Genomic DNA, 26,860 nt, shown 5'->3' with positions numbered 1-26,860 from the left:
AGCTAGCACCAGGGCTGTCAATACATGTCACAGAAATGCAGCACAGACAAAATCTTACTTACTTTGGAGGCCCAGGGCTGTAGGCAGTTGGCGTAACATCGAACAAGAAAAGCCATTTCTTAGGCTGGGGAAAAAAAGTTTCCTTTCTCAAATAAAAGCCACAGGGGGAAAAAATGAGAAAAATCCCTTCTGCTTTCTCTTTAAAAATCATAAAGCAGCAATGTACATATATGCAACTTCTCAGGCTTGGATTTCACACTGAATTCAATTACAGCTTCCACTAGATCTGAGGAGTTTTCAGTATTGCAGGGAGTTAGCAGCAGCAGCAGCAATTCCTATAAAAATGTTCCAGTTTTAACAAGCACATAAATTCAAATCAAAATGTTTCCTAGCTTCTCAAATACAAATATCCATACGTTCCTCCAGGCAAGAGGCATGCACCCAAAAAGTGCTGCTTAAATTGAATTAATTCAGAAATGGATTAGAACTGCAGGTTAAAGCAACAATACATTAAAAAGCAAGGTATGAATTCTTCAAATTTCTTTTTCTCTTCTAAAATGCTTTTACAAGTGGCTTATCTTCAGGTCCACTTTTCAGAAACTTCATACTAATACTGTAGATGAAATTTTGCAAAGGTTCTTCAGCATCTTAGGCGATCCAGGAATCCCACACCCTGGGATATTAAAGTTTCTTCTTTATACTCATGTCCATCATAAATGCAGAAATTGAATTCGCATCCGTACTGTAGCTCCAGGATATATGCTCTAACAGGTTTGCACTGTGGAATGTATTAAAAGCCTCTGCAATACAAACCCTTTTCTCTTGTGCCCCCCCTCCTTCTTTTTTTTAATGCCGTTTACAACTCTGCAGTGTCGCTTAGTATTCTAATGCATCAGTCAGATAGCACGACTAATCCACGCCTAGCTTTTCCAATTAAAACATTTCTGTAATGCCAAACAAAACAGGACGTCCATAGCTACAGCAAGGCTGACTGCTGGAGTCCTAATTCCTACTATCTTTGCTTGCTTCTCAGCAGCTCCCTCAGGAGAAGCTCCCATCGATTGGATGCTCCGCAGCAAGATGAAATATCTAATAAGGAGGAAAGAGAGTGGGAGGGGAACGGAGCTAAAAGGATGACATCACCTGTATAGAAAGCCTTTAGAAACTGCATTAGATCAATTGGCTACTGGATCTGCAGATGCAGCCAACAGAGCATCTTTATTGACCTAATATAAACACACATATCAGTACAACTGCTCAGCAAACACCCTGCTCCACATCAGCTTTTATATCATTTTATATCTATTCAGGGATATGCTGGAACTCTGATTATTCTCCTTCTTCTAAATATTTTTTTTTAATTAATCACATGTATCTACTAACACTTTCAGTAGCATTTAGGTGGATTATTTTTCATCTCTGCATTCAAATTTTTTTAAAAGTAAAATAAATATCTGCAGCCATTCGCATGCACAGACACATGCATCATCGGCTCACAATAAAAAAATTTTGCTTTTATATATGTGTCACACTAAAGACTCAACACTTTTATCTCATCCTACACAACACAGAGATTTTATCCAGAATGAGAAGTAAATTTCTTATTGAAAAGTGAGGTTTATCATTCTCGTAGTTTTAATGATTTTGGAACACTTTTTAAAAGTTTTGGAGGGTGGGGTTTTTTTCCCTGCTCAGTCAAGACCAATTCTGTTTCCAACCCAATTTGCCTTAATTCTGCAGTTGTCAATTGAGTTCTATAATCTCTTTTTGCAACTAAAAACTGATATATTTGAAAGGAGCTTAAAGTCTTGGATGGCAGCCCAGTATGCTGGAGAGATGCTCCAAGGAAGGATCTCTGAGATCCCACACCTTTGAGCCGGGTCTGCCGTGATGCTTTCGGTTCCTAGAAGGCAAATGACTTCTGCTACTGCGCAAGGGAGGAAAGGAGGGAGGAGACAGGCAAGGGGACAGAGGGTGCTGGTTCTGTTAAAGCCATTATTTTGGTCTCTGGGTAATTTACTTCATCTGCAAGAAGGGGCACTCACTGTTACTGTTTTCCTCTTTTTGGAAAGAATTTTGGTCGCCACATCAGACTTGACAGTAATTCTCTGAATCAAAACTAGCCCATGATGGCTGTACCTCCTGTGCACAAATGGAGGTGCCAAGGGGGGCCTGCTGGTAGTGAGGGCTAAAAATGGCTTTTTTGTCTTGTCTGCTTGCTTATTTTTGAATATTGAATCAGGCAGTTTGAGCAATCCACAGAAAGCTACTCTGCCAAGGGACATGTAGAAGGAGATTCTCACATCTCTGAACCCAAGTTGTACCAACAAGGCACCATTCTCCATCTCACACCAATAGCTCCTCAGCAGTTACCCAGGAGCTGAATTCTTCCCAGTATATAGCCCAAATTATCACAGAAACATAGACTATCTGGAGTTGAAAGAGACATAAAAGGATCACCAAGTCTAACACTTAGGATGGGAGTTGCATCTTAACCAAGAAAGACCTTCCCCTGGTGCCTTCCAAAACTATCCTAAAAGGGAAAAATTGGCATCAATGTCTGAATTTACTCAACCTCTTATCAAACAACAAAAATAATAAATGCAACTAGGGTCCATAAATATTGCTGGGATTAATTTGTATTTAAACATAAAGGATAAACTGAACTTCAATCCTGGGCTTGCAGAATTTGCAAACACAAAGTCTATTTGATTTTTAAAAGCTGAAAGCATTCTAACTACTTTAGATTTTTACAAAGCACTACACAGCTACAGAAGTAGCTGTTTCTTTTACTGCTTTTTCAATACTAAACAATAGGCTGAATATGTGAGCTTCATCTTACACACGACTGTATTGCCTCTTTTCTAATAATTCATAAAATTATATTTAGAAGCATCTTAAATGTCTGTAATGCTACAGTGATAAATCCTCAGCAGCAATGAACACCCAAATACTTCCATGTGGTGTTACCTGCATTGTGGTTAGCATAATCACAATTTGTATGAAGGAGAAAAGAACCCATGCAGCTGAAAGAACCCTCTCCCTGCCTGCCTGCCCCTGATAGCTCTCCGGGCAGATCTCCACCTCCCAGATTCATCCTGCTGCATTGTGCGGCAAACCCGATCCAGCACGGATTTTGGCGCAGATGCCATATTTTACAACTACTGTAAACACCAGCTCAATAATGGGAACGAAATTCTATTTCCTCCTGGTTTTGCCTTTAAGTGCAGATGACATCATCCCTGTGGCCGTGCTGCCAATGAGCACGGCGGCAGCAGGGGTCCCGGGGGGCTGCAGCCCACGCTGCGCAGCCCTGCCCGCCCAGCCCCGGCTGGGGGGAAAACCTGACCTACTTCCACACCCCGGCTTTTGGGGCATCCCCCCACTCCGCTCTGCTTTCATTTATTTATTTATTTATTTATTTTAACACATGCCTCTCTGCAGCCCCAGCTCCCTGCAGAACAGGGCTGTAAGTTTTTTATAAATCATGTGTTTAATGACAAATCTCAAAACTAGAGCAACTATGAGATGAAAAAAAATCTGATACAAATGCTTGGTAGTGATCACAACTGAAATACTTGAGAAAAGCTGCAGCATTGAGCAGAATCACAAACAGAAAATCACCATTCACATTTTAAGCCAGAATCCAAGTTTTAAGAAGATCCTAAAGAAAAAACAGTATACAATCTCTGTAGTAAAGGGAATCTTTGTTCCTTAACACTGATTTATTTCCATGCTGAAATACCACTCCATAGATTTCTCTGCATCATTCTCTTTATCCTCCCATAATGCTACCTGAATCCTCCAGACTGTTAACCAAATCTGCAAGTTCTAATTGTCTAACAAGAGTAAGTCACTGAAAAATGGGATGTTTTTAAAAGGATAGTAAAGCCTTTCATAATTTAAATGCACATTCAGTTAGGCAGGATTATAGTCTTCCCTTATTTAAGGCCACCACAAATGCAAGCCCTGCACAGGCGGGAAGCACCGGCAGCTGCTGGCAGAAGGTACCCCCACAAGCAGCAGGACTTTTTCCTGATCAATCAGAGGAAGAAAAGCCCATTGTGCAGTTCCAGCGGGGAGGACGGTGACGGTCTCAAAGCCATCACGGCCCTGGCTGACGAGGCAGGAGCTGCCGGCCGAGGGGCCTGGGGCTTCGAGCTGGGCTTCAGGACTTCTGTCCTTTTGTCCTCAGAGGCAGGCGGCCCTGGCACACTGTCCCTGCCACACTGTTTCCTGCAGTGCTCAGACATGAGCAGGCACCTTCACTTGCCCCCCCATTTCCAGTGCAGCAGCTCTGGTCTCATCCTGACTCCAAGCCCATGGTGGGGGCTGGGGAAGGCAGCTGCTGCTCAGAAGGCGATCTGTCATTGCACACACTCAGGCAAAGATGTTTCAGGCTAAAATAATTCATATTAATAGAGTTTTCCAAGTGGAAATTGCCAAACATAGCAGCATAATGCAGAAATATTTTAGCATTAAGGGCACCTGCATCAAGAGGTTATTTCCATAGATTTGAGTACTTTACATCTTTTTGGACAGACAGGCAATGGGGAGCAAGGGTGCAGAAGGCAGAGCCTGCTGCAGACCCTGCCATGCTGGCACAGCTCACTGGATTCAGTGTCACTGCCATGCTGTTCTCCCCACCTCTGAACTTAAACACCAAAAACAACTCATTGTATTGTCGTGGCATGGTCAGCTCCTCACTAGGGCTTCTCAGGAAAAAAGGAAAAAACATACAACCTCCACCCTGTTCCTGACTCTTTAGGAAGGGGAGGCAGGGAAAGCAGCACCACAAGCTCCTGTTCCCCTTCAGGGCGACATTCCGTGGTGCCATCGCATCCTTACATGTGTCGCTTTCTGTGGTACCACTCACTAAAAGGCTGTAGAAAAATCCTACCCCAAGATCTGTAGGACTCATAAGTAGTATGAAAACATGATCCATCCTAAGGGAAGGAGCGAGGGAGAGCAGGGGGAGAGCGGGAGGGGGAGGGCAGAGACTGTCATCATTCCTTAAGTGATGTAAGCTTCTAAATATAGCACCAGCAACACAGGAGGAACAATAAAAAGGCACCATGGATTGAATTTCTCCACTGCTTTCACACTACCCCGACTCTTTTTTCAGCTGCTGTGTTAAGCAGGGAAAGGTTATCTTCTATTTAAAATGATTCAGGTTTATATGGTTTATAATATGTTTATAAATTACAGCTCTCTCCTGCAGCTCTGTCTCGCTTACACACTCTGCAGAGCCGGGCAGAGCATGATCCGCATCACAAACAGGGATGACGGCACTGGTGGGGAAGGGGGAAGCCCCCTTTGCTATGGACTCACACAAATAAAGTTCCTTTCAACGGTTTGAACTGAGATGATTCATACCACGCTCCTCCCTTCCTTCCTGACATCTCATTTTGGCAAGGGGTGGGGAAGTCTGGGACGGTCTGCAACCCAAAGATCCCTGGTGGTGAAAAGGTGTGGATACCAACCCCAAAAAGGTGAGTCTGGGGGACTGAATCCCCGCAGAGACACAGAAAGGACAAAACAGCTAATATCCCACAGCAAAATTTCCCAAACATATTCAGGATTTTGCTCACTAAACATAACCTCAATCTAATCTCAAATTTAGATTCTTCGGAGAAAACACCTCCCAAACCTAGCATGGACCTGGCTGTGATTTCCTCAGCTGACAGTGACCTGGGAAGCCAGGTGGAGTCTCCCATTTGCAAAGCCCATCAAGATGCATATATGTTTTTCTCATTCTGCAAAAGTTGATACAAAAACCCATAAAAAATACCACTTTTTATTCCCTCAGTTATTCAAAGCAGCATCTCAGGTTAAACCAAGTAGATTATGGCTATTTAAAACATAAGGTACTACTATATCTTTCACAAGAAAAAGGCTTCTGATTAAACAACCTTGAGAATAACGCATTAAGTCTACAGATGAGGTTAAAAAAAATCATGAAAATGCCACTTTCAGTATTTCTTTTGTCTTTTTGCTTGAGGCTTAACACTAAACTGGAAGCCTGTAAGTGGGAAAAGGGGGGGGATTTGACTCCTACCACAGTTTCTCTCCTCAGCAAGGGTAGTTTTGAACAGTCCACTCCCATTTATTAGTGGTCAGTGCATTCAGTGTGAAGAGTGAAGGAGTCCCACCCTGACAGGCCTGCCTGTGCTCAGGCACAACTTCATGCAAACAGCTCGACTGGCCCCAGACCCAGGCTGGGACCAGCCAGGCTCAGCACTATCTCAGTTCTGTAACAGAGTGAACAGGGAATAACAGGGAGGGTACTGGGCACTCTGGGTCTGCAGATCCTGAGATCTGGATCCCCAGGACCAGACATGGTGGGGAAACCCAGCACAGACCCTACAGCAACTCTGCAAAGCTTCTGTCATCAGATGGAGCGCCACAGTACAGCAATTTATAAACTTTCTAATTTTCTAGTAAAATCCAGCCTTTATCACCTTTAAAAATGCAAAGCTGAGTATGCTCAGAGAAAGTTTGCCCCAGGTCATTTGGGGTCCTCCCTCGACTGAGGGCAAAACAGCAGGAAAACCCCAGCTATCCTCACCCAATCTCAAAAACTGATCTAACAGATAAAGCAAGGGGTAAGCCAGAAGCCATACCTGCACTCCAAATTGACAAACCACAACTGCTAACCAAACTTTAAAGGAAACAAAATCAAAATCATAAAGACAATAGAGGCTATTTTGCCTTCAACTAGAAACTTCATCATAAGAACTTCATCACATAAGAACAAAACCCATTAATACTCAGTGACAAAAAGGAAGTCTGACTTGCAAGAACAAGGTATGGAACAACAACAAGATATAGTGATGGTCCCATTTAGTCTAGTATTTTATCTGTCAGACATATCACTATTAAGAAAGATGCCACATACCAAATATAAAACTACAAATGCTGTTAAATGTCATTAGATAGTAATCAGTTCTATGCCAAAACCAAAGATACTTATGTCACTATTCTCTCATACATGCAGTGGTTTTCATGCCAAGTTTTTCCAAGGAAAACAGAGCATCCAAATGCTTATAATTATGCACTGACATTTCCTGATGGTGACTTTTATTGAAAATTGCTCAAGATATTCTCTATCTCTAAACTGGTCCATGAGGTTTACAAAGAACATGACTGAGTTGATGTGAATTTCCATATTCTAAATTAGAAATCCATTTTACCTTGAACACAAAGTTGAAGATAACACCATCACAGCCCTTCAAAAAAATCCTTCAGCGCTATGTGACATTCAACCCAACAACTCCAATGTACAACTTTACAAGGCTAACATACAAAATAACCCTTCACAGGACTACTTCTCTCTAAGGCAGGAGAAACCTAAACCTATGTGAAAGGTTGAGTTGGCTACAAGTGAGACTACAACCAGGCTGTTACATTTGAGTAGAGCATATTGGACAGAAGCAGCCCAGATGGAAGACACAAAATAAAAAACAGATCCATGAATGCTACCATCTCCCTGCACACAGGGAGACCAGCTTGCTGGCTACTACCCTGTCAGATTTCCCTACAAGAAGCCACACAATATGTCATTTCAAGAGATTGAAACAACAATGTTAAAAACAAGGATCAGAAAAGGAACTGCAACTCACACACAAAAGATTTTTAAGTCTCCAAAAGAAACAAAACATCTCTCTGGTGCAGAGCATCTTTTACCATCAACCCCCAAGTGACACAATGCAGTTATGAGCAATGGGCACAACCCTCACACATCATTCTCCATCGAGTTTGCATAAGAGCTTGCTTATAAAGAATTAATGACTTTGGAACTGCCACCCAAACCCTTAGGGTCCATCAAAACAGAGATTAACTCCCTGAACACGCTACATAAAATATTTTCTCAGGCATTTTCCAAGGAACTGAGTTAATTCCTACAACGGTGTAAATCCATCTATGTGGTAAAAGGAGAAAGAAACAAATAACTGGTTATTGTGTGGAGAGCTGTCTTAGGTTGCAATGCAAGATGTAACCAAAAGTATGTATCCTATTACCATCCGTTGAATCTGTTCTTTATGTCTTCCATGACCCATCCTCCCTCTGGGAAGATATCTTCTATTAATGGGCCAGTGAGTGTCACTGCATGGCTGATAAAATGACATCATCCCACTGGGAGATGCTTCACCCAGGGGGAGGAGCCAAGCATTCCTACCTGGATATAATCAGAGATATAGAACACCACAGGCAGCTTGTTCCCACTGAATTCCCAGAGGAAAACCACACCCATCTACTGGTTCCCTCAGAGGACCTTCAGAGGAAAACTACACCCTTCTATAGCATCACTGTTCCAACAGAACCACACCTCTCACTCCAGGAGGACCATTTAATGTGGCTGCTACCAACACCCTGACCCACAGGGTGTCAGGTTGTATTCTGACTCTGTCAGTGTTTTTGTATTACTCCTTTTTATTTTAATTTTTCTATTAAACTGTAGATCTGACTTGGGATCTCCCACTTGTTTGCTTTCAAACCAGCACTGTGACTGAATTTTTCAGTGATTGAATTTTTACTTCTTGTGGTGGCAATTTGCAAAATATTTTCAAGTTTTGAAAGGTTTTTCTGCCACAATAGTACATCCCTCCTACAGCACTGTCAGCATCAGCTGAGGTCAAGGTTTGAGCAACTCTCCAGATTGATGCCAGTCAAGAGAGCAGGATGGTTTCCCTGCAAAGGACTGTGCTCTGGATCTGCTTCCAAACAGTTCCAGGCTTCCTGGTGAAAGTGCTCACCAGGTAAAAAGACTGACAGACTGCAAGTAGGAAATTAGTGTAAAAATATCTACAAGTTTTTCTTGAATTATCACAAATAAGTGCAGCTCTGCTGCTCTGCTGAGCAAGGGGGAGGGCAACACACAAACCTGCTGTGGGTTCAGGGGGCCCATCATCAACCCAATACTGGGGGAGGGAGCAGATGTGCAGCTGACTGCTAAATTTACTCGAGATGGAGAAAGGTTCAAAAACAAGTCTTTGAGTCAAGAATCATAAAACAGGTTGTGAGGGATCTTAAAGCTCACCTCGTTCCAGCCCTTCTGCCACAGGCAGGGACACTTTCCACTAGATCAGGTTGCTCCAAGCCTTGTTCAACCTGGCCTTGAAGAGCAGAGAAGATGGGTTCTATTACCAACCTCAGAGTGTAGCTCTCCCTAGCAGCAGAAAGGTGCCACATCCCAACATTGTGGCATCACCCCCCCACCACAGGCTCCAGGGCTATGAGAAGGGCTGTAAACTACTGCCAGCAGCCAGATTTCAGTAAGTACAGGTGCTTGCTTAAAATAAACCCTCCCGAGTTTCAGTCTGATGTAGTTTCATTTGTGCATCACTCTTAACTGCTGTTACACAGCTGCACATGTCACCTCCAAACTGAGGTGATTCCTGTAAATCTGTTTACATATAAAGTCCATAAAATCTTTAGGGAAACTCCTGAATATAAGGTCTGAAAAACAACCACTTTCATTATGGATAAATTGAGGTTGACATGTTGCATTACATTGTTAGTTTAAAAAAAAATTAATCAGAAAAACACAGATTTTAACCAAAGGGCAGTATTTTCATTAAGTATTTTTGTACTTTCTGCGCAGCCTATTCAAGTCATTACTCACTTGAAACTGCAAGCACTCATTAATTGGACTGGGAAACACCAGTGGTCTATGGAAATTCCTAGGAAGATCTTTAATGCACAGCATACTTTGAGGATTGGCGTTTTGCTAATGACCACCATAACCAGCGGCAGACTTTCAAGGAGCCCTTGAAAGTAACACTGCTGACAAAATGAGCAGACAAAATCAATATGTAAAATGAAGTATGAGAGAACATGCATTTAGCAATTTTCCCCTTGCTTACAAAAGCAGAGGGAAGGGCCCGAGGACACCTCGGCAGACCAGGGCGAGTTCAAGACGCCGAGCAGAGGTTCCATGCTGGATGCCAGTGAGACCCTGCCAGAGGCTGCTTCCAGCTCCACCAGTGAAGCAGTAAAATCATACAATCACAGTATCGTTAAGGCTGGAGAACACCTCCAAGATCAGGAAGTTCAACCATCAATCCAGCACCACCAGCATGTTCACCACTAAACCATGCCCTCACTGCCATACCAACAGATTTTTTTTTAACACTTCCAGAGATGGTGATTCCACCACTGCCTTGGGCAGCCTGTTTCAATGCTTTATAACCCTTTCTATGAAGAAATTTTTCCTAATATCCTAAACATTCCCTGGCTCAACCTGCCGCTGGTTTCACTCATCCCATCACTTGTTACCTGGGAGAACAGATCAACCCTCCTGTCTTCCAGCCCCCTGCCAGGGAGTTAGTTGTAGAGGGTGGTAGAGTCCTTTCTGAGCCTCCTTTGCTCCAGGCTGAGCCCTGCCAGCTCCCTCAGCCGCTCCTCATCAAGACTCATGCAGCAGACCCTTCCCCAGGTGTCTGGCCTGGGAAGCAGACACCTCTATACCATTTGTTAACAGAGCTGCTTAACCACTACCTGATTCACAGCCTCTTCCCCCACCCCCAGAGCCCAGCCTAACAGTAATTTTCCTTTGCAGAAAGCAGGGGGCTCCATCCACGTACATCTCCTCTCCCCCACCAGACAGCGCCGGATCCACACCCACGTGTCCTTTGTGTGCAGCCCACAACAAACCAAACCCACAGGGGCCCACACAGGAAGTGAACACACTGCAGATGCTGCTTCTTCTGATCACAGAAGTAAGAAACACGTCAAATTGTAGGAGTTTAGAAGAGCTGCAAACAGGGACAGCATACATAGACTTTCCCAGGGTCCTGTCCAGCACAGGGTGCCTGGCTAACAGAGGCTCTGGCACATGCTCTGAACCTGAGCACGTGCCTGCTCCTGAGCACCTGAGAGCAGGGATCCCATCTAGGCAATGCAAAATTAAAGATTGAGACTAGAGAAAAAACAGCATCAGGAAGAAGCAACCTGCATTATCTCTTTGTATCACACAAGACCTCTAGAGAGATAATGACAACATTAATTTCTGTATCCTTTTAAGTGCACTGCAAGACCCATTGATTTCAGCAAGACCTGAATTTTCTTTTGATTCACAGAATCACAGAATGGTTTGCGTTGGAAGGGACCTTGGAAAATAACCAGTCCCAAGGCCCCTACCATGGGCAGGGACACGTTCCACTATCCCAGATTGCTCCAAGCCCCATCAAACAAGGCCTTGAACACTTCCAGGGATGGGGCAGACACAGCTTCTCTGGGCAACCTGTGCCAGGGCCTCACCAACCTTATAGTAAAGAAGTTCTTCCTGTTACCAATCTAAACAGAGTCTTTCTGTCAGCCTGAAGCCATCCTCCCTTGTCCTATCACCCCAAGCCTTTGTCCAAAGTTCCTCTCCAGCTCTCTTGGGAGCCCCTTTAGGCAGTGGAAGGTGCTCTATGGTCTCCCCAGAGCCTTCTCTTCTCCAGGCTGAATAACCCCAATTCTCTCAGCCTGTCATTAGTTAATGAAGTTAAAATTCAGTCAAGTATTTTTTAAAGTGTCAAAAAGAGGAAGTGTAGACACAAACACAATAAAAAGCAATGAGCTGCAGAGAAAATCTTTCTTCCAGCTCAAGAACTAGTCATTTCAGCCACCCACAAGATCAGCCACAGCCTCATCACAATTAACTGATATTCCAAACAAATAGAAGCCAAGAATACTGTGTCCAGGTTTAACAACAGGCATCTGGAGACATGCTCTAAGTCAGTCTTACTTGATTTATATCAATAAAAGATACCATATCAGCAAATTTACCTGGTAGATAAAAGTAGATTATAAAAGACCCACAGTGTTTTATAGCATTTAAAAAGAAAAGGATTGGTGATGGTAAAGCACCTAATGGGTTTGATCCAGTATATTGAAATGTGACTTAATTCCCTCCAATTATGAGATCTCCCATTCTACCTCCAGCCTCTGACAGGATTACATTAAGTAATGATCAAAGAACAAGAAACTTGCCACTCAAGCAGTCTGCAGCGACAGACTTCTCTGAAGATAAATGCCTCTACAAGGCTCCAGGACAAATTTTACTTAATGCAAATATTAAGATACTGTGCATAAAATGCAGTATTACAATAAATCTTTTAAACCTCATCATCCTCTTACATTGGTTTAAAAAAATTGCATCTCTGAGGAAGTGGATTACTAAAGTTTGGTACTAATTTCTTTATTCTGCTCTACTATAAACTTAACAGCTGAAAAAATTCAGTATGCTGTCACAACTCCACAGAAATAGGCATTGGATCATATATGCACTATTTTTAGAGCTATAAATATTCTTCATTTGAAAAAAAATATCACAGAGACTTCTCAAAAATATATGTGGGTAATAAATGCACAATCACAGAATGGTTTGGGTTAGAAGGGATTTTAAATATCATCTTGTCCCACCCCCCCAAGGCAGGGACACCTTCCACTAGACCAGGCTGCTCCAAGCCCCACCTAACCTGGCCTTGAACACTTCCAGGTATGGGGAGTCCACAGCCTCAAATTACTGACAATAAACATAAATTAGGAAAATTTTACTGAAATGAAAAAATATTTGAGTTTACAGGTTTGAGTCACATGGAAATTTGTACTGAATTGATAAACCCTATTTGGAATTGAACACTGTCAGAAATATAAATGCAAAACTTACTATCTCAGGTTTTATTTTTTAACTGTGATGATAAATAATTGAACTATTTACTTTCTTATTACTTGATCCAAGATCAAAACAGCAATTTAATTTTTATAAAGCACCAGAACTATAATTATTTTTTTTAAAAAGCATTACTATTAAGAAGTCACTTGCAGTTATTCTGGCTGCAGTTTTGCAAGTTCCTACTGCATGAGCACAGAAGTTCGGGATATAGTTTAACAGAGACAATCACAATTACCTCTTTCTTTTGTACGTAAAAAGTATGGTGGTATTATTACTTTCTTCTTTTGTAATCATAAAACACGGTTGCATTATTGATTGGGCTGAGAAGCAGACTAAGAATAGAAATGACTCACTCGTCTCCATTGTGACGCTGCCCTGCTGCAATGACCCCAGCTCCTGGCTGGATGCTTATCACCACCAAGACATGCAATCATGCTAACAAATCAGATCTGAAGCAAGAGCTGGCATAATTAACACCAATTCACATTTCTTCCTAATCTGTTCATTCTGAGCAAGAGCTTTTGCCAAATGTGTCCAGCCTCACTTTCTCCCCCGCAGTCAGGACGTTACTGTCGGGGTGATGTGCAAGATGCAGAATTACTAAGTGACAAAAATGGAAAAGGCCAGAAATGCCCAGGGATGAAGAGATCTGATGTAATTATGGGATGCTCAGACCTGCCCCAGGCAGAGTGACAGCCACACATTCTCGGCCTCACACGTACGTCCTCCAGCCCTTCACAGGCAGCAGGGCTATTGTGTACTCTGAAAAAACATTGGTAAGTGTTTTGCCAAATACACAACTGCCCTTGGGATCTGGCTGGCCTGCTGTTCTGTAGAAGGGAAAATTCCCAGTGCCAGCAGAACCTCAACACAGCTTGGGTGCACTCTGGATCTGGAGGAGAGCCCAGCCTGCTCACCAACGCACCAGAGCAGTGCTGGCATCCCCTGCACAGGGGCTGCAAGAGCAAAGGCACACACCGGGCACTCTGAAGACAGAGACAGAAACAAACCTGTTCACTCTGAGGGAAAAAAAAAAGAACACTGCCAGCCTGTGTTCACTGCATTTACCTGGACAGAAAACAACCAACTACAAATAGTTAATTCTGCAGACAACCAGTACTCTTGTGAAATAACACTGTTCTACAAACCACAAGAACGTAGCAAAGGAGTCTAAATGGTAAACACCTTCACCAAAGAAACCAACCAGATGATCCATTCTTAACATTAGCTCATTTGAGGGAAGGCAGGGAGGGAAGAAATTTAAGATACCCACAATAATTTGAATGCCAACTATCCTGAATGTCAACTATCCAGTTAAATAAGGAACTAAAGCTTCAAGGATAGTAACAATAATTTAAAATATTATTTAAAGCATCTGCATATAAATATTGGGTTTGTGTCCAATCAGGTATTTCTACAGAACAAGTTCCAGCATTAACAAGAAGTACTCCATGTGAGAAGTAGATTTTAGCTCATGTCACAACCCAACAGGTAATGTTCTACAAAACATGGATTAACCTTCATCATAAATATAATCACAGTATATTTAATGTGCAGAGATTTACATTCTAAGGAGTTAATGGAGATTGCATAGATAATTCCCCTTAAAAGCAAACACAAGGAACCTTATATTTAAGGAAAAATTCCTAGCTGGGTTAAAAAAATACTGAATTTCAGTACCTAAAGGATCTGAGTTTTCTTTCGAAAGCAGAAAACTACTTGCATATCAGGGATTAGGCATGTGAAAACTTAAATGGTGTCATACTGAGTATTCCAGTATCAACCACAGGAGATGGACTAGAGTCCATGTGGAGGCTGGAAAGCTCCAAGCCCTCCCCAAGCACACAGGACTCACAAAAGCTCCATGAGGCTGCATTCAGCATCTGTCACAGAGCACTCAGCAACGGGCTGGAGAGTGAAACACAACTCTGTGCTCATTCATTAGCATTATGCCAGACAGGAAATCTGCTGGAGAGTTTGCAAACACTTTTCCCACTCTGGCAGAAACCTTATTGCAAGTTCCTGTAACATGGAAGTTTGACTTACCCTCCTCCTTATCCTGATCCCCTGCCTATAGCAGAGGGCTGGAACTAGATGATCTTTAAGGCCCCATCCAACTCAAACCATTCTATGATCCTATGCTTCTCTCATGGGCTACATAAAGGGTTACACCTTGAAATCTGTTTTTAAAGATCAGTGGGAACCAATGTATGAGCACATTCATATAGGCATGGAACTAACCATACCTAAAATAAATTTATTACTTTACTAGTTTATAATGGAATATGAAAAAATATAGGCACCAAACTTCTCCTTACTTGTCACACACACAGGCAGCTTGTTACCATGTTTTGATTCCTTAGTCATCTGTTGAGTTACAAATTTTTTTTTGCTACCTTAAGTACTCCGAGTATGACACTTTCCAATTAGAAGCTTACAGTCTACAAAGCAAGGATCGGTATTCCAATTCAGACTGATGAAAACCCAAAATCTTGGAGATTTGGAAGCAGAGAGGTGGTTGTTTTGTCCTTGCCACTTAGCACTCACTCATCTAGGACAATAGTGTTACAGGACTCTTCTTATATATTCCTAATTAACAGACATAAAAGCAGATTTGGGAATGTGCTTCTAATTTAAGCAGTTTATACCATTTTCCATCAAATGCCTCATACATATATTTTTTTTTTAATATATATATGTTTGTCTGTGTGTGTGTGTATATTTTTTTTTCCCCCACAAATCTGAGGAAGCCACCAGGTTTGCAGCAAGCAGCTACAGGCACAGGCACCCTGTATTGTTGGTAACAATGAAATAAATCAACACAAAGACAAAAAGACCAACTTGAAGAATCTTCTTAATGAGGACATGATCTGTTGACTAACCACAGTCCTGTGAGTGTACCACACTGACTCCTTGCAGCACTAACTGACAGCCCCTGAAATCATTCAGGAAGCCGTGAAACTTGGGTCTTTCCCAGAACAAAGATGCCAAGTCCCTTCTCACGCATCCCTCCAGGCAAGCTGCATAGGTAGCACCAGCATCAGCTGCTCCTGGGATTCTCCTACTCTTAGCAATGAAACCTGAGAATTATTAGCTGTGTGCTTATTCACTGTCACAAACACCAAAGAGACAGAGATAGGTTCTGTCTTACACAGATTGGAATTTAATTCCTAATAAAGCTTTATGCAGACCTGCCCAGAGTGTGAGGGTCCAACATCTAATTTCTTCAATAACTAATTCAATGTCTTACTAATGATAAAATCCAACATATGTGACAGTTCTAGAAATGAGATGGCAGAGGATGTTAGACTTCAAGCAGCATATTCTCTTCCTGTCACAGACACAGTAATGCTGTGCAAGGCCTAAAATCACCACCTGCGACCCAACTGCTACCAACATACAGAAAAAACATCAGTTTATTTAAGTTATAAGCTCATATCTGACTGTACACCTCAGATATTTTGAAGCATATCAACTGAGAGTCTACCTCTTTTGGGGAGATGAAAAGGAAGATAGGGAAAATGGAGAGAAATTGTTTTTTTGTCTTCTGAACATGAATACTATTCCAGGCTTGTACTTCATCATTAGTACTGGTTTTAAACGTTGATTTTCAAAGCAGATCAAATTATCCAGAACAATTATTTTCAATCAGATCATTTGTCCATATCACATATATCCTGTTACCAAGCAGGAAGTTTGTAAAATAATGGTGAATAAAAACCTTCACATACACCTTGCAGCCCTGAAACCACAGAGGTACATGCCTCCACACAGTGCAGAGTTTATAGTCTCTGCTGCTCTTTAAGACTAGATCAGTTGTTACTCTTTTTGATGTTTGAACTACCACTACACTATTTTTAAGCAAGAAACCACAACCAAGTACAAGAGCGTTAATGCTGTATTGATCTGTATTTGCAATTAATGCAGCTCTAAGGCACAGTTCAAATATATTAAGGAAAACAAAAAAAGAAACCCATCAATTTCTACATCTCACCAAAAGAACACCAGGTAAAACCAACAAAAAATGAAGAAAGACCATTTCTCTGTCCAGTGAGCATTTTAAGATTTATTTATAGTGCTCAGCTGAAGATCCCTAAACCAAAAAAACCCCATCTTTTCCAATTACTACCTTCACTTCCACTTATGGTGTTCCAATCCAAACCACTTCACTGCCCCTGAACACTAAAGAAGTGTTCCCAGAAACAGCAAGCATGGACTATTTCACTTCACCAGTTTTGTCACCGAAAGAGAATTCCAGCCAGCCCCGCAGACACCACAATGCCAAGGAGATGGGCCAGGGCAGGGCAGACTCACCGACATGTAGCTGCTGGAATCCACGTTGTCCGTGATGGTCTGACGCTCACCCCTCTGGTTGATCTTCCTATACCTCCGACGGGACTGCCGGAGTGGCACTTCTCTTTGCAAGATGTTTTCCTCATTGTCTTTAGAGTTCTCCACCTGAAACACACGTTCAGGCTCCTGGTTAAACATCCAGTTCTTCCATAGCACTGAGAGCCGACGGAGCCCTATGAAGCTCATGGGGAAGGAACAAACATAAGTTCAGGGCAGCTAAACTTTGCTCGAGTAAACGACCGTGGTTGTTTCAGAGAACCACTGCTGCAGATCTCAGAAGTGCCTTATTACAATGAGCTGAGGCCACAGTTTCCTTCCGGGAAACAGTGTATTTAAAAAAAAAAAAAAAAATTAAAAAAGGCACACATATCCTCTAAACAATGTCACTCATCAGCAGAAACTCTTCTGCACCCACATGTATCATGAAGGAGTTACAGGCACTGCTCATTTCAAGCTTATCCCCAACACAGAAGTTACCTTTTTTGTGTATTTACAATCTGGCAAAAATATTGCATTATACCCTATTTTTAGTAGTGTAATTTTTAAAAGTATAATTTATTCATAGTACCAGTCATAGCTAAACAACTTCAAATATTCCAGCTTTTTATAAATAGCTATTTCACCTATGTCACACTGCCTCCTAATCACTTTTAGTGGATTATGTGAGAAATGGCTGGAACTTATTCATAACTTGATGTTAAGTATTATCTCTGACTAAACATTAAAAATTAGGTAAATTTATCTGTTTGGTAAAAGCCAACATTAAATCTTTTATCTCAATAGCTACAATGCTTGTTTTCTATAAAAAGCAGTCTCATCCTTTCCCATTTCCTTTTGATGTTTTGGAAAATATCTCGCAGCAGGAAGCAGGACAGACATGTATGCGAATAGGCTGCAGCAGGCAAGAAGTTTCTCTACAATATTTACTATGTAGAAGTTTCTACTGTCTTCAATGGCTTGTTTTTAACTTTTTTTCTCCAAATTTCACTGGAAAATCCTAAACATTAAGGCTATACTACTGGAACAGGAGAAGAACCTCTGTATGGTCTTACACAGCTCTCACTTCACATACTCAAGTAAATCACCTTAAAATTTTTATCCAAAAGATACAAAGAAATGAAACAGAGAAAGACTTAACAGACAGAAACAAGAAAGTGACCAAACTAACACCATCACAAAAGCAAGATCACATCTACCTTCCACATCACTTTTCCCAAACACCTATGGTCTGTCTGAGGTCAAAGGAAGGTGCAAGCAGCTGAGCTTGTCTTGTGGGTTATTTTTTATTCCATAGAGATATCATACATTAGTAACATGGGTTAAAGATATAACAGTTAGAAAAGCTAGAAGAGTGAAGCTCACACAATAATACTGTCAAAAAAAGAAATCAGAAAAGCTGAGTTGAAAAAGGGATAACCACACTTTTCACTATAATTTTACTACCTCTTTGCAAAGGAACAGGACAACAACCAAAGATATCTCTTTGCAGCACTGGAGTAAGCACAATGGTGTAAGGGTGTAAAGAATACAGTGGATGCAGGCAGAAACACAAAAAGAAACAAAAAAGTATTTTTAAACAGGCCACCAAGTATCATTAAAAATATAGTAAGGTGATTGATATGGAAGCCTTTCTTCATGTAGCATAAATATGGATTTCTAGCTAGACACAATGTTGCTCTCAAATTTTACACAAGTCCTGCAGTAATAAGGATTTTTGGATTTGCACAGTTATTAATTAAATAACTAGAACTGTGCTGGTTTAATTTTAACTTTTTGTATGTGAGCTCCTTCAGTAAATGCATTATCATTTTTCCTGTATTCAGTCTTACAAAATCATAGAAACCAAATTAAGCAGCGAACTTCTCCAACAGAACAGATTAACCTGGACCTGAGAAACTGCTGAGGTGGACAAAGACTCTTTCAATACAGATAACCCTTATTTTCAAGAAGCCCCAAACTGAAACAGGTATTTTTAAGGCTAAATTAAAACAAACTCTCAGTGCCAGAAGAAATTATTCTTATTTCACAATTCTAACTGCTAAGACATAAGCATTAAATTATTTGATAGCACTAAGTCAGAACAAACAAGTGGCGGAAAATGAGACCACCTGCTTCCTTTGGTCAGTGAACTGTTGTTGACAAAAGCAACATGGAAATCAGAAACCAGGAAAGACCTCCACACCACAGAGCTTCCAGGTTAGTACCACCAGCAGGAGCAGTATTTTGAGTCCAGCTGACCACCAGGCTCTCAACACTTATGATTTACAAGAACTGTTTTCGATGTTCTGTGAATCAACAGGATAGGCACACCTGGGCACCTCACTCAGCCCTGCTTTCACCTGGTGTAAAATAAAAATTCTTGTTGGCAGAGAGGTGTCACCACACCCTCCCCACAACCCTGTGGAGGAATTCAGCTTCTCTGTGAGCGCTGTGAGCCGGATCCTGGCGTGGGAGCAAAGGGAGGACAGATTCCCTGGGCCACTGCAGAGCCAGGAGAGCCCGGCTGCCATCAAGTCAGATGGAGACACTGTCCCACAGACTGCTTCCTGTTATTTCATTTTCAATACAGTATCATAGAAGGTTGGAAAAGGACTCAGAGATCATCATGTCCAATCATGCCCCTAGCCCTGCCAGGCCCACCACTAAACTAGGTCCCCAAGTGCTACATCGACACATCCATGAAATCCTTCCAGGAATGGTGACTCCACCCCTGCCCTGGGCAGCCTGTGCCAGGCCTTGACCCTTCCCATGAAGAAAATTTCCCTAATATCCAATCTAAACCATAGGATTGTCGTGTTTCACTCTGCAGTCCAAACCAGCAATGAAGTATTTTCCACCTGCATGTATCACACTGCTCTTCTGAAATCTTACACTTAGATCTGAAGAAGAAAATGAAAGCGCCAAGGAACAACAGTAATGACACTTCAACATACTTCAGTGACACTTCAACATATGCTGCAATTCTGGGCCATCTTCTTAAATGATAAATGGGGCTATTATTAATTCAATAGATTGCTCAGCCTCCAAAAATATGAGTTACAATGCCCATTCACACACTGTTATCCTCATTAACTTAAGCTGACCACATTTTATGGCCTTTAAAATGGGTCCATTCCCAGAGGATTCCCACTACAAAACTGATTTACATTCTAAAATGACAGGAGAGAAGGAAAAAAAAATTCAAAAAATCAGTCACCAGCAGGAAATGACAGAGTTCTTTAACTCCATTAAAGTAGTTAACTAATTATTTTGCTTGAATTATGTATTAAATCTCATTAGTATGTTGCAAATTAAAAACTAGAGAAAATAAAAGAATTAAGAGAAATTAATAAAAGTTAATCAGGGAACTAAAACTCAAGTACACCTTATGTCAGTGAAGATCATTAGCAAGGTGCATGCCACCACACTGATGCTTTTTTCTCACACTATTTGAAGTGCTTCCTAGAAAATACAGCCAATAGCACCTTTAGCTACATTTACCTGTAAAATGTGACAATAAATATAATGAGGAAACTACTCTGCACTTTTAATTCTCTGATTTTCCTACTGGAAAATTATACTGAAGTTCCAGAGAAGGATGTAAGATACTTTCAAGTGCCTCTATGCTCTCACTAGCATTTAATCACAATTACAGACAATTCAGGAGATTTTAAGCAGAGCAAACAGCTGTCTGGGCTGTGCCTTTGTCTCCAGGAACACCCAGCAGTGTGTGAGGCTGCTGACATGGCCAATGCTGGCTTCCCCAGCTACTGTGATACTGTGCTCCTCTGAAAACACCCTCACAGTTGCGCCTGCTCAAGTTACACACACAACACTAGTTTCTTCCATAAATATTTCAACAGGGTCAATTTCCCTCCTGAAGCACACATTGCACATTTCTATCTTTTTTTGTTATTATTTTTATTTCCAGATTGCAATGGTGATGTGACCAAAGAAGGACGTAGGTGTTTCTTAAGATTTCCTTTGCCCATGAAATATTTCTCACGCAAACTTACAAATGTACGTGCAGTGAGTCAAGTCACCAGCCAGACCAGGCTGGTCTAGTCTTCCACTAGGTTGCTCCAAGCCCCATCCAACCTGGCCTTGAACACTTCCAGGCATGGGGCAGCCACAGCTTCTCTGGGCACCCTGTGCCAGGGCCTCAGCACCTTCACAGGGAAGAATTTCTCCCTAATACCTAATAATAGATATGACTGGATAAGTGAGTGTTTCTCACGCTGCTACAGGAGCACTGAGGAGCAAGACTCAGCTCAGCCCAGGCACAGCACTCAGGCACACTGAGTATACCACATGCTCAGTTCAGCCACCAGATCCTTGGCAGCTGCAATTAAAAAGTAGAAATGCAAAGCAGCAAATGCAAACCAGAGGGCCTGGGGCACTCCCGTGACATGGCTGTACACATTGCCACCCAAACAGTCCTGTGGCATCCCTCCAGGCACAAATCTCCTCCCCAGAACTCCAGCTTTGAGAAGAGACTGGACAATTAGGAATAAAACAAATTAACTGTTTCACTCCAGAGCAATGAAGACAGGTTTCTTGCACTCTTAACCTGCACTTCATGGCAGACTGTAGCTAGAAATACGTGCTGCAGCACAGAGCATATTACTGATGCTATCAGAGCCCATGAGCAGAGTCAGACTGACATTGCACAGAGCAAATTGCACAAAGGAAGGCAAGTGGACTTGGTACAGGACACTGCTGACATCCCTGCTGGTAATGCACTGTGAGAAACAAACATTTTATGGAAGCTGAGTATTTACATGCTCGGTAAGAGAAACTGTCAAATATTTAATGTTTTAATGTTACCATATCTAGATCTAGGGCAGCTAAATCAATAGCAGTCTGGAGATGGGAGTCTGATTAACAGACATGTGGGTTCTGAGCACAACAAACAGCTTTGTTCCTGCTCCATTAAAAACATCTAAGGTGAAAGTTGGAAGAGATCTGCCTGTGTCCCTAGGCACAGTGCTGGGATACAATGTTGGTGTTCACTATGGGAAAGCAGTCCTAATATTTCAACTGCTCACAGCATGTGTACAACAACCTGGGAAGGACTAAGCTACACTCTCTAAGCACGTATACATGCATCTATATATGCACTTGGCAGTACCAATAAGTGTTCTGAGGAAGCAGAAGGAATCCTGGACATTAAGGATGATGACAAATCCTACCCTTAAGCTTGGCTAAGCACTCTCATGTTTCTTCTCCTACCTACAAGCCTTCAAACTATGTGGCCCTGCAAAGGCTTGGAGGAAGAACGCTTTTCCACCCAGACATGACCAATAAAAGCCATGAAATGGGGAATGGGGGTGTAAATAAAATATTCAAGATAGAAGGCTGCCATAGCCTGACTCAGGAATGCTCAGCTCAGCCGTGACTGTTAGGCTTTTGAAACTCAAGTAAGCATAATTTTAGAAAGAATGACCTAATCATCATCATCATTTACCCATCTAGATTAAATTTACATAGCTACTGCTGTTATGAGAGCAGCCATAGGTATAATTGAAATCAAGGCAATTTTGCTGCAATTTCATAGAATACTTTACAATAAGCTTTCTGCTGTAAAAGAGAAAGAATTTGCTGAAATCAGCAATAGATTTAAATACATATGAAAAAAATCTGCCTTACCACAATCATTTCTGAAGGTTCCAGTATGATACATTCGCATCCTCGCTTTCCTCCAGACTGCTTGCCAAAACTAGAGTGGGATGGAAAAAAAGCAAACAAAAAGGAATGAGATGAACAGCCTATTTTACCTTTTCAGTAACAAAAATAATTGGCAATGGTCCATGTTGTTAAAAAACAAAAAAAGAACAAAGAAAAATTGATGAAAACTACTGTATGAAAAATGCTAATTAGATAGTATCATTACCATAATATTTTAATTTATTCAGCATCCCTCATCACAGCCTGCTACGAAAAGTCCAAATATAAAGAATGTTCTTTTGTAAAATCATTATTACTTGCAGATACTCACAACCACTCATAATACATTTCAGTTCTGACAAGAAAACCTTAGTACATTTTAATTAAACATAAACAGGCCTTGTAAAAACAAATATACATAAATTCCAAAGACTCCAAAATACTACTCAGCACAGAGCATCTTTAATGAGAGCTCCCTCAACTCTATGTCACCCCTTCATCCTCCCACCAAAGGGGAGGACAGAGAACCTCTTTTTTCACATTGAGCCTTGTGACCTCTGTCTTTACGTTGCTACTTGTACCATCACAAGGACTGGGTCATGGAAGTATGGAAGAACACAAATGTAACAAAGCATGATGGGCAGTGCAAGACAGCAGCTGAGGAAAGCAGCTAAAAACAACCTGATGTGCTTTAGCTCATCAACTCTAACAGCAGACTTCCTTCAGTTTAGAGAAATCACCTCTGGAGAAGGCACCATGCAACAGATCTGAGGGAGCTGGAGTTACCAGCGAAAGAGGAGTGAGCTAGACACTGCTGGGGGATGTGTGGGGTGTTACAGACCAATAACCTCTGAAATCAATCCATTTGTCACTGTAGTGGTACCTGGAATTAAATATATCTGGCTTTGCACATTAAGTAAGCTTGTCTTCACTCCTGACCCATCAGCCTGAGGTGGGAATGCTTGACCAACTCACTCCCTGGGCACGAGGGAAAGTGATTCCACAACCCCAGCACACAAAACAAACTCCTTGATGAGCAGCACAGTGGCTGGATTAGCAGTTCAGTGGTTGCAGCTGCCATGTTACAAATTCAGACTGTCAACATCAATCACATTTTAGCACCTACCAGCAGGTGAGATAACTGAAGAACTGGTTAATGCAAAGCAGGGAGTAATGTGAGAATTAGAAGGAAGTTAAGACGAGAGTGGAGACAAACCCTTAAAAAATGGATCAGCTCTAGCTGTTTTCACTGAGATTATGTTTAAAAAGTACATCTGAAACTCCAGCCATGCAAGACTTGAGTTACATACATGGTCATCATGATGGCAAAGATCCATTGACACCACCACTTCTTTATACAGAACACTTAAAAAGACTCGTGCTTATAAACAACACTCCAAAACTTGCATGGGATATCTGCAACTATGGGAAACTCCTGGAGGTCAAGGAGGAGTTATTTTCTTTTTTGTTTTGCTTTACATAAACACATTCTTCAAATTCAGCCACTGTCCAGCCCCCCTCTGCTGATGTTGCAGCATTTGCTAATTAAGTAATCACTAATGAGGACAAGAACGGTGCTTGGAACAAAGGTCACAGTCTTGGCCCTATCATTTCTGCTCCATCAGGCACTTTACAACAACCAAACACTTGGAAAAGGATCGGGGTCCAAAGACAAAACCCACCCAGCTAATCCTAAAGAATAAACTACTCATATTAACAACTCAATAGGTCAAGTTCCATTATTTCCTGGTACACACCATCATGGATAGTTAATTGATTATTCCACAGCAGAGCTCCTTCCAAAGGAGGAGGCCACATATGGTTTTTCACCAGCCATAACTACCACTATGTCTTGAAAATACCAACTTTTAACATTCTTAATTAACATACACAACATGTTTTAGAAACATGGGGTTTAAATTTCTTAATGACTTATAACATGTTTTTTCCTCCAGAATACAAATATTTAGCTTCTCTATCAGTTAAGAGGTTTGCTGACATCAATATACTTCACTAATCTGCCAATTATAATCAAGGCTTCAGAACAACATTCATTCCTAAATGTTTGTAAATGGAAAAAGTTCAGTTGAACAAAGCTTTGAAAATGGAGGAGGGAAAAGCCACTTGGGAAACAAGAGCAAACTTTGGCATGGAACATTCTTTAAGAGAAGGAACATTTCTGTGACAGTAAACTACTTGTAGAAGTCTTTAGCTGGTGATTAAAGACTCACCCAAATCTGAACCATGCTGTTTCTCAAAAAAGAGAGCTCTGGCAAGTACATCTAATTCTGGAGGAGATGGGGCAATCTCATCTTTTGGTACTAAAAGACAACTTTGCTGTGGCATCAAGAACACACGGTGCTGTTTGCAGGAGTTGTTATTACTCAGTCTTTTTGGTTACCCAAGCTGGCACCACAGACATCCTTTCCCAGGGTCAGGTTTGCTTCCTGGAAAGGTCCAATCCAAGAAGCCCCTTTCAGTACTTCTGCTTACCAACCATCACAGCAGCTTCCCCAACCAAAAGCATATCTCAAAAACACTACATCCTCCTGATGTCACATGTGGCAAGATACGTAAGAAAATTGGGAAAGACTCACTAAGGTACAGCACATTACACATGCTTTAAGCAGAGTGGGGAAAATAATCTAATTAAAAATTTAAATTAAGACTGAAAGTGTAAGAAAACATGAAACTAATGTAAATTAAGCTCTACTTACAATAAAAAAAAAAATGTCAAAGGACATACTACCACTGGTATAACCATTAAACTTTTAAACGATTGAATAATTTAAATGGCATTGTTAACACAGGTGTGATTTAAATATGTCTTAATGTCATTCTATAGCTTGCCACTGCAGGAAACCTAAAAAAAGATCAGTACTATAAAACTGCACTACAATATTTTTTATTATTTTATTGTATGCTCCCATCACTTAATATTCATGTATTTCATCTGCATCATTAATTTTCACACACTCACTCAGTGGTCTGCAACGCTGACATGGGAAAAAAAACATCTCCATATACCAAAGGCAGCTTTGTTTATCCTTGATTTATGGATGCCTCATTTGCAAGAAATTGTGTTTTCCTTCTAATTCACTGCTACTCATAATTAAAAATGCTTAAGCAGTTGCATAATCTGAGAAAAGAATGGCATGATATCCCATACCAACAACTAATGGGTGTTCAGGCCACGGGATCAGACTGGAGCTACCAAAATGTAAAAGCCCAGGACTGTAGATAACAGCTCTCAGCCAGGCTGGACAGGGCTTGGAGAAACCTGGTCTAGTGGAGTGTCCCTGCCCATGGCAATGGGCTGGAACTGGATGAGCTTTAAGGCCCCTTCCAACTCAAACCAGTCTGTGATTCTGTGACATTCCTTGGTTCATCTGTCCCTTTTCCACTGGGTGATTTGCTCACCTCTCTGCAACTGCAGAGTACCTTAGACGTGCAGCACGTGAGTATGTGCCTGACTGCACTGATATGGGAACAGAATAAAATTAATCACTGGATGGAGCCTTCTGTATCTGAGAATACTCCCATTTCACACTCATGCTCACTCCCCAGAACAGGAAGGTGTTAAAAATTTCTTTAAGGTACTGGACCTTTTATAACAAACCTTACTTTTATAAAGTAAACTATTTAGAAACTCCTCCAACAAAACATATTTTGAACACAGCCCTTGAAACAGGATGAGCACAAACACAGCTTTCTGAACACAAATGTTTTGAAAATTCTCATATCCAGCTGTTGCACAACGTATTTGGTGATGAAATACATCTGGAATGGAAAAACTGACAAATTTAAGCAATAGCCATCACATTTTACTCAAACAGTTCCTGATATCAATATGCTCAAGTTTTTCAATACTGATAGCTTCTCATTCTTCATTACTCAGAATATCATAGACACATTAAAGGTAAAAACACAGCCTGTCCTGAAGAGCTTTCAGCCTACAAACAGATGGAGACTGAGACTGTCTTATTACTTGTTTCAACACTAATCAGCAAGCATCTTCCAATTTACAATATTCTACTACATCCTGAAACAATATTTTCAGATATTTCAGACATCAAAGCTATCAATGGCCGGATGTCAGGCACTTCACGTTCTGTATTTTCCAGATACTGTAAAATCATAACATTATCCTGTCTGTGCAAATTGGTGTCAATAATGCACAGTTATTTGTGACTGTCA

The 26,860-nt window shown here is 41.3% G+C and overlaps 1 protein-coding gene across 12 annotated transcripts in view; it reads right to left on the bottom strand.

Annotated features, from left to right (window-relative positions):
- The window catches only part of RAPGEF6 (Rap guanine nucleotide exchange factor 6), a 120,986-nt gene that overhangs the window by 60,747 nt on the left and 33,379 nt on the right, over positions 1 to 26,860 (bottom strand). For all 12 annotated transcript variants that reach the window (XM_053990942.1, XM_053990951.1, XM_053990947.1 and 9 more), the window contains exons 5-6: positions 22,646 to 22,715; positions 16,979 to 17,122 (exon numbers count right to left, since the gene is read on the bottom strand). In XM_053990942.1, coding sequence (XP_053846917.1) covers positions 16,979 to 17,122; positions 22,646 to 22,715 — 214 coding nt within the window. The remainder of the gene's footprint in view (positions 1 to 16,978; positions 17,123 to 22,645; positions 22,716 to 26,860) is intronic.

Source organism: Vidua macroura, chromosome 15, assembly GCF_024509145.1.
Source record: "Vidua macroura isolate BioBank_ID:100142 chromosome 15, ASM2450914v1, whole genome shotgun sequence".
Lineage (NCBI taxonomy): Eukaryota > Metazoa > Chordata > Aves > Passeriformes > Viduidae > Vidua > Vidua macroura.
Note: the sequence above shows the minus strand (reverse complement) of the source record. Positions and strands in the feature narration are given on the sequence as shown.